General features: G+C 39.0%; 1 protein-coding gene across 4 annotated transcripts in view; it reads left to right on the forward strand.

Annotated features, from left to right (window-relative positions):
* The window catches only part of Gpd2 (glycerol-3-phosphate dehydrogenase 2), a 145,748-nt gene extending 133,996 nt beyond the window's left edge, over positions 1–11,752 (forward strand). For all 4 annotated transcript variants that reach the window (XM_028874053.2, XM_028873990.2, XM_037204792.1 and 1 more), the window contains exons 14-17: positions 5,093–5,205; positions 5,307–5,385; positions 5,566–5,664; positions 8,447–11,752. In XM_028874053.2, coding sequence (XP_028729886.1) covers positions 5,093–5,205; positions 5,307–5,385; positions 5,566–5,664; positions 8,447–8,572 — 417 coding nt within the window. In that variant the 3' untranslated portion in view covers positions 8,573–11,752. The remainder of the gene's footprint in view (positions 1–5,092; positions 5,206–5,306; positions 5,386–5,565; positions 5,665–8,446) is intronic.
* The last annotated feature ends 3,168 nt before the right edge of the window (positions 11,753–14,920 follow it).

The following is a 14,920-nucleotide window of genomic DNA, read 5'->3' on the forward strand; positions in this document are numbered from 1 at the left end:
GGAACACTGCAAGGTATACAAACTGGAGCAATAAGGAATTATAGAAGAACTAGAAAAGAATAGATACTAAGGTTGGAGGAGTTTTAAGAGGACTAAGGGAGCTGTGACTCAGACGATAACAGTACATTAGGACTACTGTAACAGAATACTGCTAGTGGCATGCTTCAGATAGCAAACATTTATTTCTCAAAATCATTTCTTTACTTTCTAACATGAAGCTTAGGGTCAAGGCACCAGCAGGTCCCCCCACCTTTTATGGCTCATGGACAGAAGGCTCCTTGGCATATTCACATGTCTAGTGAATGAGCATTATCAAACATGCGTTGATATTGCACACAGGATTGGGCCTATAGCCTAACCTTCAAGTGTTCATATTATGATGTAGATCCTAAAGGTGGAATTCCTGGGAAATGTGGGAGAAAGGGTAGGTTCAAAGGCTTAAGTTTAGTCCATTATCATCATGTATGGGATTGCAGGCATGTACTGTCATGCCCAGCTGCAAAGGGGTGTCCTTTACCCAAATTTTATAATTGAGGAAGCAGACTCAGTTTCTATAAGCACTAAACTGCAGAGCTGGGTTCAAAACCTGTCCCCTGACCCTCTCCTTCTGCCTCCATACTGCCTTATAACTCTCCCAGTTTTTGAGTCTTAGCTTTTCATGGAGACAACACAAGAATGTCACTGCCTACCATTTTTCTATGTAGAAGAATCGGGGATATGTTCTTGTAAAAATTATGGTTGGAATGATTAGATAGGGGCATATTTTGTGCTAAGCGGTAGGAAAGAGAAAATTCTAAAAACGGTTGTGCTTAACATTTCCAGGTAAACTGGGATTTAACTCTATTTCAAACTTTGTGAGGAGACAGACATTCTTAGGAGCACTCTTAATCTCTTTAAAGTAACAAAGACTAAACAGCTAAAGATATTATTCAGTTTCTGAGGCACAGCAGCTTAATGAGAACAGTGGACAGTCTGGAGAGTACAAAAGAGAAGGAAAAAAGAATTAAAAGGTTACAAAGTTGTACTTCTGAGAAAAGGTTAAAAGCTTTGGGATTATTTAACCTGCAAAAGCGAAAGAGGAACAGGGTGATAAATAACTCTGCATAGATGAATTGTGTTGTTTCTACGGTCAATACCTAATGAGTGACCCGTATACTGAGCATAGTGCCAAATTGTTTAGGGGAATAATAAATAGCTCATAGTTTCAAGGACCCTGAACTCTAACTGGGTGGATACTGCACATGCCTATGTCAGAAATGCATGTGTATTTTCAAAGTTTACAGATATACTTAGAGACATCGTTCTTGGAGACTGAAAGTCAGCTAACATGGAAGACTAGAGTAGGCAGGGCAGCGCTCTCTGTTGAGTTGGGGGGTGACGGAGGAACTCTGTACTCCTGGGGGTGAATTAATGTGTGGGAGAAGATGACTCCATGGGCAAGCAAGGGGACTTGGCGTCACATAAATAAAAGAAACTTTAGTTCAGATGCTTTGGAACTTTTGAAATGCTGTGTGTTTTGTCAGTTCCAACAGAGAAATTTCCTTGGAGACCTCAGACTAAACTTGCTTTTGAGGAGGTCTGAGCAGGAAAGGGCATAGGCCTCACTCAGAACATACTTAGAGAAATGCTGTCTGGAGAGAAAGGCAGATATTGTAATTTTCATATAAGGTACATTTTTATTTTCATTGTGAGACTTTAAATTTCCAATTTAAAACAGACAGAAGACACAGTCAAGTAGGAGGTGACTCTGCATAAGTTTTATTCCAGTCAGGGAATGCAATACCAATTTCAAAAAGCAGAAAGCAAATATGTCTTTGCGATCTAGGAACGGTCTTCATATTGATCATGACTGATTTTTCTAAATTACGTTCATTAATTTTGATATGTTCCCTAAGTTTATTATCATTTAGCAGGAAGTGTGGGCTATGGGAGGCTAATAAGGGGTCACTAAGGAAAAATGTTTTATACATGTCATTTTCATATGAGTAAGGATTAGATCAGGAAAATGCTATAGAGGATATATATATATATGTGTGTGTGTGTGTATATATATATATATATATGTATGTACATATATGTGTATGTATATGTTTGTATATATATGGAAGCTCCATAAAGCATTTCATACAGCTTCATGAATCTTTGCGAAACTAGTAGTTTTGTAGCTAAATCGCCAGTTTGGACCTCTGAAGAGAGAGGTCTCTGACAGCAGGTTGTAAGCACTCTGTCCCTTTGACCTGATCTTCGGTTCCAACATTTATGTTACAGTGCTAATGCTATGCTTCTTTGGTGTGCCAATAAGCAGAGAAGTAAATGGAGATTTGACGACAACATGAAATACTAGCCCAAAGTGTACCAAATGGTAATCCTTGTACTAAGTTAGGCTAACTTCCTTTATTCCAGCTAGGTTTGATGGGGCTTAGCAATATAGCACACATGAAAAGGAAAAAAAGAGTGGCTTCAGTTGACTGTGACTGCCAATCAGTTAACAGTGGACCACGATTGTCCCCTACTTAATGTATTCTATAGTCGTGGTAATGTAGGTCATGTAACTAGAGAGATAGAATTGATTTCTGCTCCATCTAGGTGCTTTCACATCTCCCTAGGAACTGTTTTGTTCTGACAGTTGTATTATATGATAGAATTTGTGGTCTGGAAGAAAGCATCCAACATGGCATAGGGCTTTCAAGTCATGCTTCTGCTGAAGTTGTTGGTTAACAAATCTCTAAGGAGTTAAGTACTTGACGCCACTTTCAGTATGTGACCTATGATACAGAAACATAATATAGGTTGGTTCTAGTGTAGCAAAGTCTTGGTCATCCCAAGCCAGCTGGAAGAGTTGGAAGGAGGTGCATTGAATCTCAACATAAAATGCTTTCATAGGCATACCATCCTTTCATGGGCCACTTTGAGTAAAGTGATTTGGACAGACACCTTGGCTTCTGTTTGCATGATCTATAAATGAATGCAAACATGAAGTTAGGGAACACATTAAGAGAGACATGGATGGAAAGATTTCTTCACTCTCTGAAACATCATGGTTATTTGGTGGAGTGTGGATGAACTTCACAAGCAGTGACGGAATATGAATTGAGTAAGAGGTTGTCATTGGAGGGAAGACTCAGAGGCAGCAATGTCCAAGGACATGAATTTTAGAATAGTTTGTTTCAAATGACTGGAAACGATTTATCAAACAAGAAAATCCATGTTACAACCATGACTGGAGAATTTTCTTAGGTGAAGAGAGAAGTTTGCCAGTGTAGAATGACATTGGAGATAGAGACTTCATGTTTTATTTAACCACGCAAATGTTGATGTAGATACATTTTTCATTTTTAAATTCAGCATTATGTAGCATTCATGATGTTTTATTTCTTTTGCTGCATCTATTTCTGAAGAGAAAGGAGGTAGGAAAGGAATAATCTCAAAAACAGTTTGTCTTCCGAAGAAAACAGAGTACCAAGACTTGTTTTTGCCATTGTCTGCACAGTGGTGTAGTTTCTCAGGCCTTGCTTCATGGGCATCTCAGTTTCACATTCAATATTTGGGGCCTGCTGAGTTTGTAACATTGTTTGATGTGAAGTTGAGACTGAAGATACATATATTTGCTTGGCTGGATCATAGTGCTTGACAACCTCTCAGTGGTTTAGGCGACTCGGCTATTAAGAGGGCTTGTAAAACACCCCACCGTCACACTGGGCAGCTCACAACTTATGTCACTCCAGCCCAGGGAATCTGATGTTCTCTTCTGGACACCACGGGCACCCCACACATGCATATACTTCCCACACATGTAGGCATAAATAAAAATATAATATAAATAAATGTTGAAATCAACCTCAGTGGCTTAACACAGCCCCTGTGCATGTTTGTTTTTGTGACACGTTCTCTCTATGTAGCCCTTGCTATCGTGGAACTCCATATGTAGACCAAGATGGCCTCAAACTCACAGAGATTTGCCTGCCTCTGCCTACCTTAGCCCAGGGATCAAAGGTGTGTGCCACCATACCCAGCTCAGCCAGTATTTGATGTTTTTCCTTTGTGTCTAGATTGACTTGTGTCTGTCTAAACCATGGTTATTCTCAGGGAACAGGAACAAGAGAGATAGTGAAAACCAGGATTTCTCTTTTGAAGCTATCTCTCAAAAGTGTAATATCTTGTGTCTATTCATCTTCTATTGGCCAAAGTAAGTCACATGGTCAAAGCTCATAAAAGTGGCATTAAGAAATATATGTGCATGGGGGAAGGGTGCGTGTGTGTGTGCGCGTGTGTGTGCGCGTGTGTGTGCGCGCGTGCGCGCGCGCGCGCGCGCGCATGCACATATTTATACATGTGAAGAAAGTTACTAACAGTATACACTATAATATAGTCACTTGAGGTACTGAGACGAGAGTGACAAAATGAGAGCTAAGGGCAGTGCTCGTTGCAGTAGCTGACTGGGGGCACTGAAAGCAGTGAGAGTGACTGGAGAGTAGGCCATGATGTCTCTGTGGCTGTCAGAGGCCCCTGACAGAACTTCCGCATAGCTCACCATACATAGGCACTGCAAGCTACGGTGGAGGAGATGTTCAAATCATATATATTTTACTCTTCTTTTCTTTTCTTATCATCAGGCTTTAGGAATTTGCTCTTGTAGAATTTGATAGTCAGTAGCACACAAGAGTACATTACAGTACTCTTGTACTGTAGCACACTACAGTAAAAAGAAACGTCAGGGCTACAACGTTTAGAACAGGAATCCTTATATTGAGGGGAGGCAGTCAAACTCAGGCCGTGTGACATGTTCTATGACATTTAAGAAAAGATGAACTGAGCCCAAGGCCCCCCGGATGGTCCCTGGAGCCAGACAGAGGTCAGGGAAGAATCAGGAATTGCAGGTGGGCATACAGGGTGTGTGAGGTTACAGTCATATTCTGTATCTGAGCATATTAGACTGTGTCTTAAGTTGCCCAACTAAAAGGAGTGCTAGTACTTCACTAAAACTGCGTGCTGGTTCAGTGAGAATCAGTTTTGGGTGAAAAAAGAGAAAGAGAGAAAAGTCAATAGCTCCTACAAGTCTGTGAACTCTATGTATGTGTCTTTTCTTTGTCAGGAAGAACTTGAAATAGCCACCAAGTTTCTGTACTATGAAATGGGCTCTAAGTCTCGATCAGAACAATTCACGGATCGTACTGAAATCAGCCTGATGCCTTCAGACATCGATAGGTACCTCTCACAGCTCTTCCTCCTCCTCTTCCACATCCTCATCCTCTTTCTCTTCCCTCTTTTATGTAAGTCTGTTTGCATTATTCAATTTTGTGTTGCAGGTATACAAAGAGATTTCATAAGTTTGATGCAGATGAAAAGGGCTTTATTACCATTGTTGATGTTCAGCGTGTACTAGAGGTAATACGTGGGTTTCTTTTGTTATTATTATCAGCTTTAGTATAGAAGGATATAAAGATACTATTTATTAGCATTTTCACAAGTCATATTTTTTTAACTTTTGGATAGTCTAGTCATATTAGAAGACGGCTACACATTATTTTTAGTTAAACCTCATTCCTCTGTTGCTTTTCTGTCTAGAGTATCAATGTGCAAGTAGATGAAAATGCACTACATGAAATGCTCAGGGAAGTGGATTTGAACAAAAATGGACAAGTTGAGCTCAATGAATTTCTGCAGGTGAGTTGTGATGAGACAGATGCATTTGTCTTTGCATTTGCTTGTCCCCATCTTACGAATGGGATTCTTAAATCTACTCAGTAATCACTTCATTCTGAACATGTAGCCGGAGCCAGCAACAGTTGATCTGTCTGTCCTTGAGGATGAGGCTCTGTTAGTGCCTGCTCCTCTTCCTTCTCTTTATAAGAGGTATCAGTTTTCTTGGCTATTTAGATTAAATCCAAGTTAATTGTGGCTTAGAGAATTGCACAAGAAGTATGCTTTTTAAAGAATGATGCCATGGAATGTAATGACTGGACCATTGCTACACTGAGAAGCAACATAGTACTTTTTTTTAAATAGGAGAGATTATAACCTATAGTTTCATTTATTGAAAAATCATATTCACTTAAGAATATAATTATTCAATTCTTATATTTTGATAAACCAGAAAAGCAAATGAGAAGAAAGGTATGGTCTGGAGTCAAGATGGCAAATTTAAACATTTCCATTTCTGATGTTTAAGTAACCAAAGTTTCAATTGTTGGATCATTATAACCACAAAAGAAATACAGTTTGTTACTGTAACTTCCTACTAGATGCTCTGCATACTAGATGCTTCCGAGTTGAGTTCTGTAAAGGAAAGAAATTCAATACTTTATCTCTAGCTGTCCGTAGGACTCTGCTCATTTGAAGAATGCACTGCTTTCCAGGCAGCCAGGCTGTTTTCTGTAGTGTTTCTTGGGAAGGTATTTCAAGTGAATGCCAGGTCTTGCTTGCACCGTGGCAATGATGAATGCTGAACATGAAATAAATTAATGCTGGGATTTTGGTCAATGTCAGCCCTTTCTTCACTGTGTCAAGTTAAACAAACAAGATCAAGGCAAAGGAAATGGTAATTGTCTCTCTAGAGATGAGCTGCAGATAAGAGCATTGTTGAATCTAAATGCAGAAAATTTTCACAGGTTGTGGCCAGCATGACAAAAAGAATGTTTAGTTCTTTAACTAACTGTTTGACTAAATGCAAACTTTAAATCGCATTTGAGATTTATGGTTAGGAATTAGAAAACATTTAGTGCCTCTTTTTGTATAGTTTTTCTGGGGAATATTTTATTGTCTCAGAATTTTCTAGAACTCTTCTTCAAAGGAACAGCTTATGCTTCGTTTCCTGTATTTTGTAAATAAACAGCAGCATTTTGACTTGAAAATCTCAGGGTTCTAGATACAATAAGAATCTAATTTAATAGATGTGCTGTGTGGCTTGGTTTTAAGTAACTTTCTTGAATTCTGTAGAGTTAAGCACATAGAAAATAATTTAAACCACCTGCAGGTTTTCTTGTAGAGTTTTTAAATAATTGAGTATTTCCTGTCCATTTCTAAATGAATGCAACCATTCATGTCTTCAATAAATACACAGCATAATTTCCAAGTTATAAAACACTGGCCCCTTTTCTCATGAAATCTAGTCACACCTAGATTTTTTTTTTTCTTGCAGTATGGTTTTCAGATACACATAATACTTAATGAAAAATTTTAGTTTGTTGAGGTTGGTCCAGGAAACACCATTGGTGGCTGAGAGAGATGCCTATCTTCGACAGTTGTTACCTCTGACAAATTCCAAGGGTCTCCCAGAATCAGAAAACAATAAGCAGAAAATTGTTCTGTCTTTAGATGCCAGCAGTCTTTAGATAAAATATTTCTCAGATGGAAAGCATGTTTGCAACATTTGATTGTTTAATGAAATCGTGTCCTTTTCTGAATATGAGGAGCCCATATTTATCTTGTTAAGGGTCTGCTTTTGGATATGGGCGTACATTTTCAGTCATTATAATGGGAGGATCACTATGGAGACTGTCTGGTTGTAGGACTTTGTTTCAGGTCTGGGCTTAATGACACGTGTGCATGTAGGAGTCCATCTCTCATAAGCAGTCACTTGTGAAGCAGCTTTTAATAAGGTTAGGAGATTCAGATCCGGCCCTTGGGCACATGCCCAGGACTCCCATGTGGAGCACATTTTTCAAAATGTATCTCCTCCACAGGCTAAAACCCTAACTCTGAAATATTTTAAATATTTTCATATGTATCTTTTAAAAAATAACTAACTCTACATTTTTTTAAAAAGAAGAAATTAGTTCAAGAGAAGTCAATAGCTCAATATTGATGTGAAGGAAGGGGCGAGTCTTATACTAAGAACTGTAAGATGCTTTCCAGATTAAAGGCCTTTGCCTACTCCCTGCATGCAATTTTAGAGCTAATTCTGAATTTATCCATTGGATAAAAATGAATTAGCTAAAATCTAGGTAGTGGAGTACTTTCATTCTTAGGGAAGATCTCTCAGTCCATTTTCAATGACTGATATATAAGTTTGTTTAAAAAGACTAAGGAATTTGAATTTAGAAGACTTGAAGTTGTCAGGTACAGTAACACCGAAAAATCATGATTAAATGTAGGAGGTCATGGTTTATCTTTGCTCTATCCCTGAGATTCCTTTTTAGGATTTAAAAATAGAATTCAAGATCCAATATTTGAAGTTAACTTTTTAAAAAAGTGACCCAAATAGCACATTACGGGCAAAGATGTTCATTAAATCTGCTTTTAGGGTAGCCTTATCTACTTAGCAGGTGCCATCTCTGTCAGCAGTGTGAAACGTTTACTTTTTGAACTATTCAAAAAGTTGAGTGTGTGCTCTGGATCTGATGGAGCGCTTCATTTTGCCTCTGCCTGGCACGGTGGGAACGGGTAGGTGCTAAGAGCAGTCAAAGCTGGCCTGCTTGCTGAGTGTGTCCCGTATTTTCTTTTAAAGCTCATGAGTGCAGTTCAGAAAGGAAGGGTTTCTGGAAGCCGGCTTGCCATCCTGATGAAAACTGCTGAAGAGAACTTGGACCGAAGAGTTCCAATTCCTGTGGATCGTAGTTGTGGAGGATTGTGAGTCTGACCAGTAAACCCGCAGCCAACAATCATAGGACAGCAAGCACCATGTACCAACCAGAGATGACTTAAACCACTCTAAATAGTGGCTATGGTAGCGTGTTTTTTAAAAAAAGAAAACACTGGAAAACATTCCAAAACTTTTAAGATGTTGGTGTATTTGCCAACTTATACTGCCAATCCTTTATTTGTATTTTCCATTCAGTCTAGCTTCTAAAAAGTGTTTTTCTCATTTTTAGTGCACATTGATTTAACGTTTTGTATCCATTTTGTAACCTGCCAGACTTGACTCTGCCTTTCCATCCATTCACTCAAATCAGTTTTAATGGCAGACCCCGCAGGATTGGAAAGAAGCTGGAAAATGTTGTGAGCACCCAGAGCTCCGGAACTTGAACTTGTAGACAGCATTATTTTTTTTTTTCTTCTTAGAAAAGTCTTTGACCTGTTGACATGATCATGTTTTGGGAGACTTCTCAGTCCTCTCTTGCTACCTCCCCTTCCAAGCAACACTGCACCCTTTTCTGTCTAGAGTAACACTGGTGAATCTGGAGAGGGAAGACAAAGTTTCGGTCTGGTTGAGATTTGGTTACATTTCTAAAAGAAAAGCTCCCAACGCTTCCAGGATCACAGGAGAAAGATAAAGACAGCATTGACATTTGCCGGGACGTAGTGAGAGTTGCTTCTCAACAGTTCATTTTTTTCCCCAGGCACTGCTGGCTTTCTTTGACTATTATAGTTGCCAGAAAAAAATCTTTGCTTTTTTTACTTTCAAACCAGCATTTGAGTGGCAAGTTGGATATAATGGGATGAGACCAAATCTTTCCATTCCTTCAGGGAGTAATGATAAAACACAGTTTTCAATCCCACAAGTCCTGAATCTTGCAGCGTGTGGGATTGTCAGGCCTGTTCTTGTTGGGGTGGGCAATAGTCTTAGTATTTGCAAAGGGACAATAAGAAAGAATTGGGCAGACTTTAGTTAACTTTAATTATAAAATTAAAATAAGGCATCCTCCCACTTTAATATCCAAAGACAGTGTGCTTGCCAAAAGCCTTTCTCTTTGTATACTCAATGGGAAAATTCTCATTCTACCAAAAATAAAAAAATAAATAAAATAAAATAAATCAAAGGAAGATCTCACACACACACACACACACACACACACACCCAAAAACCAAAACTGACTGTGCATTGATCTCAAAAAGTAATGCACCTAACAGATGCCAGTTGGAGGATGTTTCTGTTATACTCTGTTGGCATTATAACTGGTAATCTTAATATTTATTAAATGTGCTCCCTTTCCTGAAGCTACCAATAATTGGTTTTCTGTGCATCATAGGAAATGTAGCCCTTGTTCCATACTTCTCTCCTGGCAGGCTTTGTTGTACAGACTATGTCCTGGCTCTGTGAACTGGTACAGAAAACACCTTCCTCTGTGCTACTGTTTCTGCTTATACTATGCCTTTCTGCCTCGTTATGAGTCTGCGTATCGTAATATGAACTGGGAAGTTCACTGACAGAGCCTCCTGCCCTCCAACATGCAGAAACTGTAGGGCGAGACAGCCCAACTCATTTTATTATTAAACAAAGTTTAGATACTTTACTTATGTAGGGTAACCTGACACAGAGCAAGTGATGTCACAGCAGGTGCCACTGAAGCTTTTCTTTCAAAGCATGAACATTTTACACAAGTTTTTATTATTATGTTTTTAATAAATGGGATCATGTGGATTTTCAATTGAGTGTTTTTCTATCATGACAATAAAGTTCACTTTAAACCTAGAGACATTAAGTTGGCAGAAAAGCTATCCTTTAAGACATCCCAAATGACATATCACAATATTCTACATCTGTACTCCCCTCCTCTCTCTCTTTCTCTCTTTCTTTCTAGTTAGATCAAGATAACGATGGCTTGTATCACCCCTGATTCTCTTACAGTAGGGACTGGGCTTAGAATGTGGACTTGCTCAGGCCGATCTGTGTTTGGAAAGCAGGTCTTGTTTGTACACGCTTTGCTATTAATGAAGTTCCTTTAAGGACAAAGAGAAGTGCACTTTTCTTCATTTGAGCATATCTGCTTTGGCTTCAAAATCGGCTTGTTCTGACACACGCTCCTTCACCAATCCCAGAGACTCATTTTGGCAATGAACTGCTTTCATGACATTCCTGTAAATAAAGCACCCCAGCTTTTGCATTTTCCTGTGAGTTCCTCATTGAACCTGGACAGTCTTTTTTTTTTTTTTAATTCCAATTTAAGCAAAGGAGAAAGGAAATAGGGGAACAACCCCCTTTAAAACTCAAACTCCTTCAGAGAATAAAACATTTTTTTCTTTTCATATAAACCTGGTATTTGTTGACTCTGTTTGGTGTGGGATTGGGTGTGTGGGGATTGCCTTTTATTATCAGGTGATTTATTTCAAGAGCCTCAGAGGGGATTCAGGTGAAGGAATTGCATCTGTGCTGGAGGGCTATAGACTCCTTTAACTAGCCTTCGCCTTTGTCCTAATAACAGTGATGATGCTGGGTTACTTGTTTAGCTAAGCTTGTCTGCCTCATATCCATCATGCTTCATATTCTTGCTCTCAATCTGTTTGTACTGAGTGTAACTTCAGATTTCTGCCATCAAGTGCATGCTTTGTACTCTGCCTTAGTTTATGGCTTGATTTTTGTCAATTTCAAAATATGTACAACAAAAATGTTCATTCTGATTTTAACTCAATACAGCATAGGGATTGTCACTGATTTTTTTTTCTTTACCTCTTTTTTATGTATTTGTAAAAAGGTCTTTTGCATATGAATGTAATCACATATCGACGTCACTGATGCTGTAGACTTTCACTGCACTTTACTCTAGGGAGTAGAAAAGCCCTACTGTGTTTTAAAAGAATATCACATCTTAGTCCAGTACTGGAGTGGACATACTCACTGCATGCTCTCATACTGTCACACTTTTCTGTATTGTGTTTGGGTTATTGTTCTAGATTGGACTGTTAAATGCTGTGTTTGAGGCTGGGTTGTCATTTTTATAACTGTCTTGGTATTTTATCACCATTATTTATTACTTTTGATATACAGAATGAGCTGCATGCATTTGTAGAGCAATAAGAAGATGTATTTAATGTGCCTTGTTTTTAACTGAGTAAGAGCCGAAAGCGTAAATCAATAAAGCTGATTAAAATGGTCCATTTGCTGGCATCTCCCTGTTGCTTGTTGATCAGACAAATAACTTTAATTATTGTTGAAGTTTTGAAAAGTTTGAAGATATTTTCAGAAACTGTATTTTAAATGACACACATTAATTCTTTTACATTAGAATCTTGTCATTTTATCTCAAATGAAGTGTCTGTATAGACAGATCTTATTTTATGAGACTACCAAAATTATTTATTAATTTGTTGCTTCAGTTTTACGTGACCCTAGTTTACATTTATGCCATTACAACTCAATAGAATTCCTTTCCTCTCTCTCTCTTCTTTTTTTTTTTTTTTTTTTTTTTGGTTGAGCAGAAGCTCTCAGCCTCCACGTTTCCAGGCATGCTGATGAATTTTATCATAACTAAAATCAATAGAAATGAATGGGAAAGATTACATAATCCATTTTGATCATCTTACATGTCAAGTTAGTCCAGGGTTGCCAAGCGTTGATAAATGCTCTGACAGAAAAAAACGCTATATATTTTCATTGTCAGTGACTCAGTAGAGCTGTTATCAGTTTAGCACTGGCCCAATTTTCTAATGCCCGTGTTATTTTATAGGTTTTAATTTGCACGTGCACAGGGAGTACTTTCTCCATCTGTGGTGGAGAAGGGCTACCTACCTCCAGGTTGAGTGGGCTCGGAGGCGTTTGTGAGTTTCTTATAGTCCCTCGAAACTGTATCCCAAGCAAAGGCGCCCTCCCAGACAGACCTTGGACAATAATACACCATTTGTTCAGTGTCTGGAAGAAAATACAAAGCAGCTCAAAACGTTTTCCATTGATCTAGCTCATGCAACTTGATAGCACTTAAATAAAATTTGTCAAAATAGTGTTCTTGGTTTTCAAAATATGTAAAATTGATGGCCACTTAAAAAAAAAAAGAAACATGATACTGGCCTCAATATTTTGTGGTTTTTGTCAACAGTCCACTGTCACTGGTGTCACATCATATCTGATGACATTTGACTTATGAAGAAAAGAAGCAACAGGAGTTTTAAATTGATCTGGCACCCTCGTAATGAGACAAGTTCTGTATGGGAGGCAGAAATGATGAGCCTTTTATGCCTGTACTTTGTATTTTAGGTCTCTAATTAGCTACCTAACTTGTGAAATGCAGGAACAGAACATGATGTATGTAAGCCTTGAAGATGCCACAGACAGCCTCAAAGGCCCTGTGCTAAAAGGTGCAGTGCAAAAAATCAGTCGCTGTCTTTCCATCTCTTACGTACCTGCTCAGGAACTGATGTGATCTAAGAAAAATACTGCCCTAGCAGAGTCATCAGGACACCGCCCCCACCTTGTCCTCCACATTTGGCATTGAATCCTTTGCTTAGCACACGTCACCACCAGAAGTGTTCACGTTGTAGTTACTTGAACCTAGGGGATGGTTGTGTGATGCCTTCTTTAGGAAGGTACTGGATTGTATTTCAGTGGAATGGGGGGGGGGAGATTGAAATGCATAGAATGTGCCTTGGATGCTAGCTTATGGCACGTGGTACAGCTGGTTTGTTCTATAAGCTTCTGAGCCTTTGCAGATCCACTGCCATGCGTCTTAAGCAAGGCATCCCCACACTCGTCTACCAGGTAAATGACTCCTGTAGGGCAGTGTGCATTTGCTTCTTCAGCAGCAGCTGCTAGCTTTCTTTCATTGTATCAACGAGTGGGGAAGTGGGCCATTGCACGCACACACGCACGCACGCACGCACGCACTCACTCACTCACTCACGCACGCACGCACGCCTTTAGCCCTCATCCTCAATGTTCTTTGTTAGCTTTTAGCATACCCTATACAATTGGGTCTAATTTTTATTAGCTTTTTCTTTAACTCCAATTTAGACTTACTTGATTTTGTTTGTCTAAATAATCTAAATGTAATAAACTCAATTAACATAACACTATTCTTTCACCTGACCTCAGGGCCCTCTTTTAAATGAGGTCTTCTGCCCTTACTAGCCCCTTCCCCCAAGGGTTAGAGTAAACAGCCACTCCCTTCATATGTTGCTAGTTGGATTTTCTCACCATTCCTTCACCATCCGATTTTTTTTTCCTCCATCCCCATCATTAATTGATTTACAATTCATTTTTATGCATACGGAGTTTTTCCTATCCAAGTTAAGAAGCTGTAAATCTTAGATCCATTGAAATGACAGTGAGAAATATTTCATTTTATCTCATGAATCATTTGCCATCCTTATTGCAGAAAAATGGCAAAATTATGGTGTTCCATGTTTTCATAAATTACCCTTCCCCACCCCCAACCCCACTGCCCTGGTTCATTTCATTATCTGTGTGGAGAGACTCGGAGCCACACTGCAGACACGTGGGGTAAACATCTCTGGTCTTGCAGCCGGCTAATCAAAATTTCATAACATTACAAATTAATTCCTCTGCTACCACGAAGAACTTAGTTCATGTACAAAAATATATCATCTATTTTATAAGTCAAAAAATAGCTTGATATTAAAGTATGCCCCACGATTGCTCATATCAAGAAGGGGGACGGGTGTTGAGTTCTTTAAATAATGTATATAATTTTCATTGGTTTCATATGTCAAAGTAGTCATTGATGTCCTGAAGGGTGGGTGCTTGGCACTATGTGTTTGAACACTATTAAAAAATCATAGCTTCTTCCAAAAAGGCCAAATCTTGGGTTTGTATTTCACATATGACCTAGAGTGAAATAACTTCTGCAGGTACGCCTCCCCCACCCCCCACCCCCCCACCCCCGCGCGCTCCCACCCCCACCTTGTCTCCAGCAAGAAGTAGCCTGAAGAGTAAGAACCTGAAATTTCTAAAGATAAATAATTTTTAAAAGAAACACATGAGATCAGCTACCATATTACAGCGTGACTGAGTGGGTAGGTTGGGCTCTTCCTCTTATTGTCAGGCTTTTAAGGGGCCACACGGGTCAGTTCTTTGTAGATTCTGAGAAGTCAAGTTTATCCTGGAAAAGATGTGTGTCCTAGTGAGTTGCTGCCCTCTATCAAAATGGGCTATCTTTTAAAGGGAGTTCCTCCAGCTTGATCCATGCTGTAAGCAGCATTGAACCATTAAATAAAAACCAAGACAAAATGGCTTTGAAAAGGGTTAATTAGCTTTAATACTGATTTATTCCATATAGGATGCTAATAGACCAGAACATTTACTTCTGTTTTG

This window comes from Peromyscus leucopus, chromosome 4, assembly GCF_004664715.2.
Source record: "Peromyscus leucopus breed LL Stock chromosome 4, UCI_PerLeu_2.1, whole genome shotgun sequence".
In the NCBI taxonomy this organism is placed as follows: Eukaryota; Metazoa; Chordata; class Mammalia; order Rodentia; family Cricetidae; genus Peromyscus; species Peromyscus leucopus.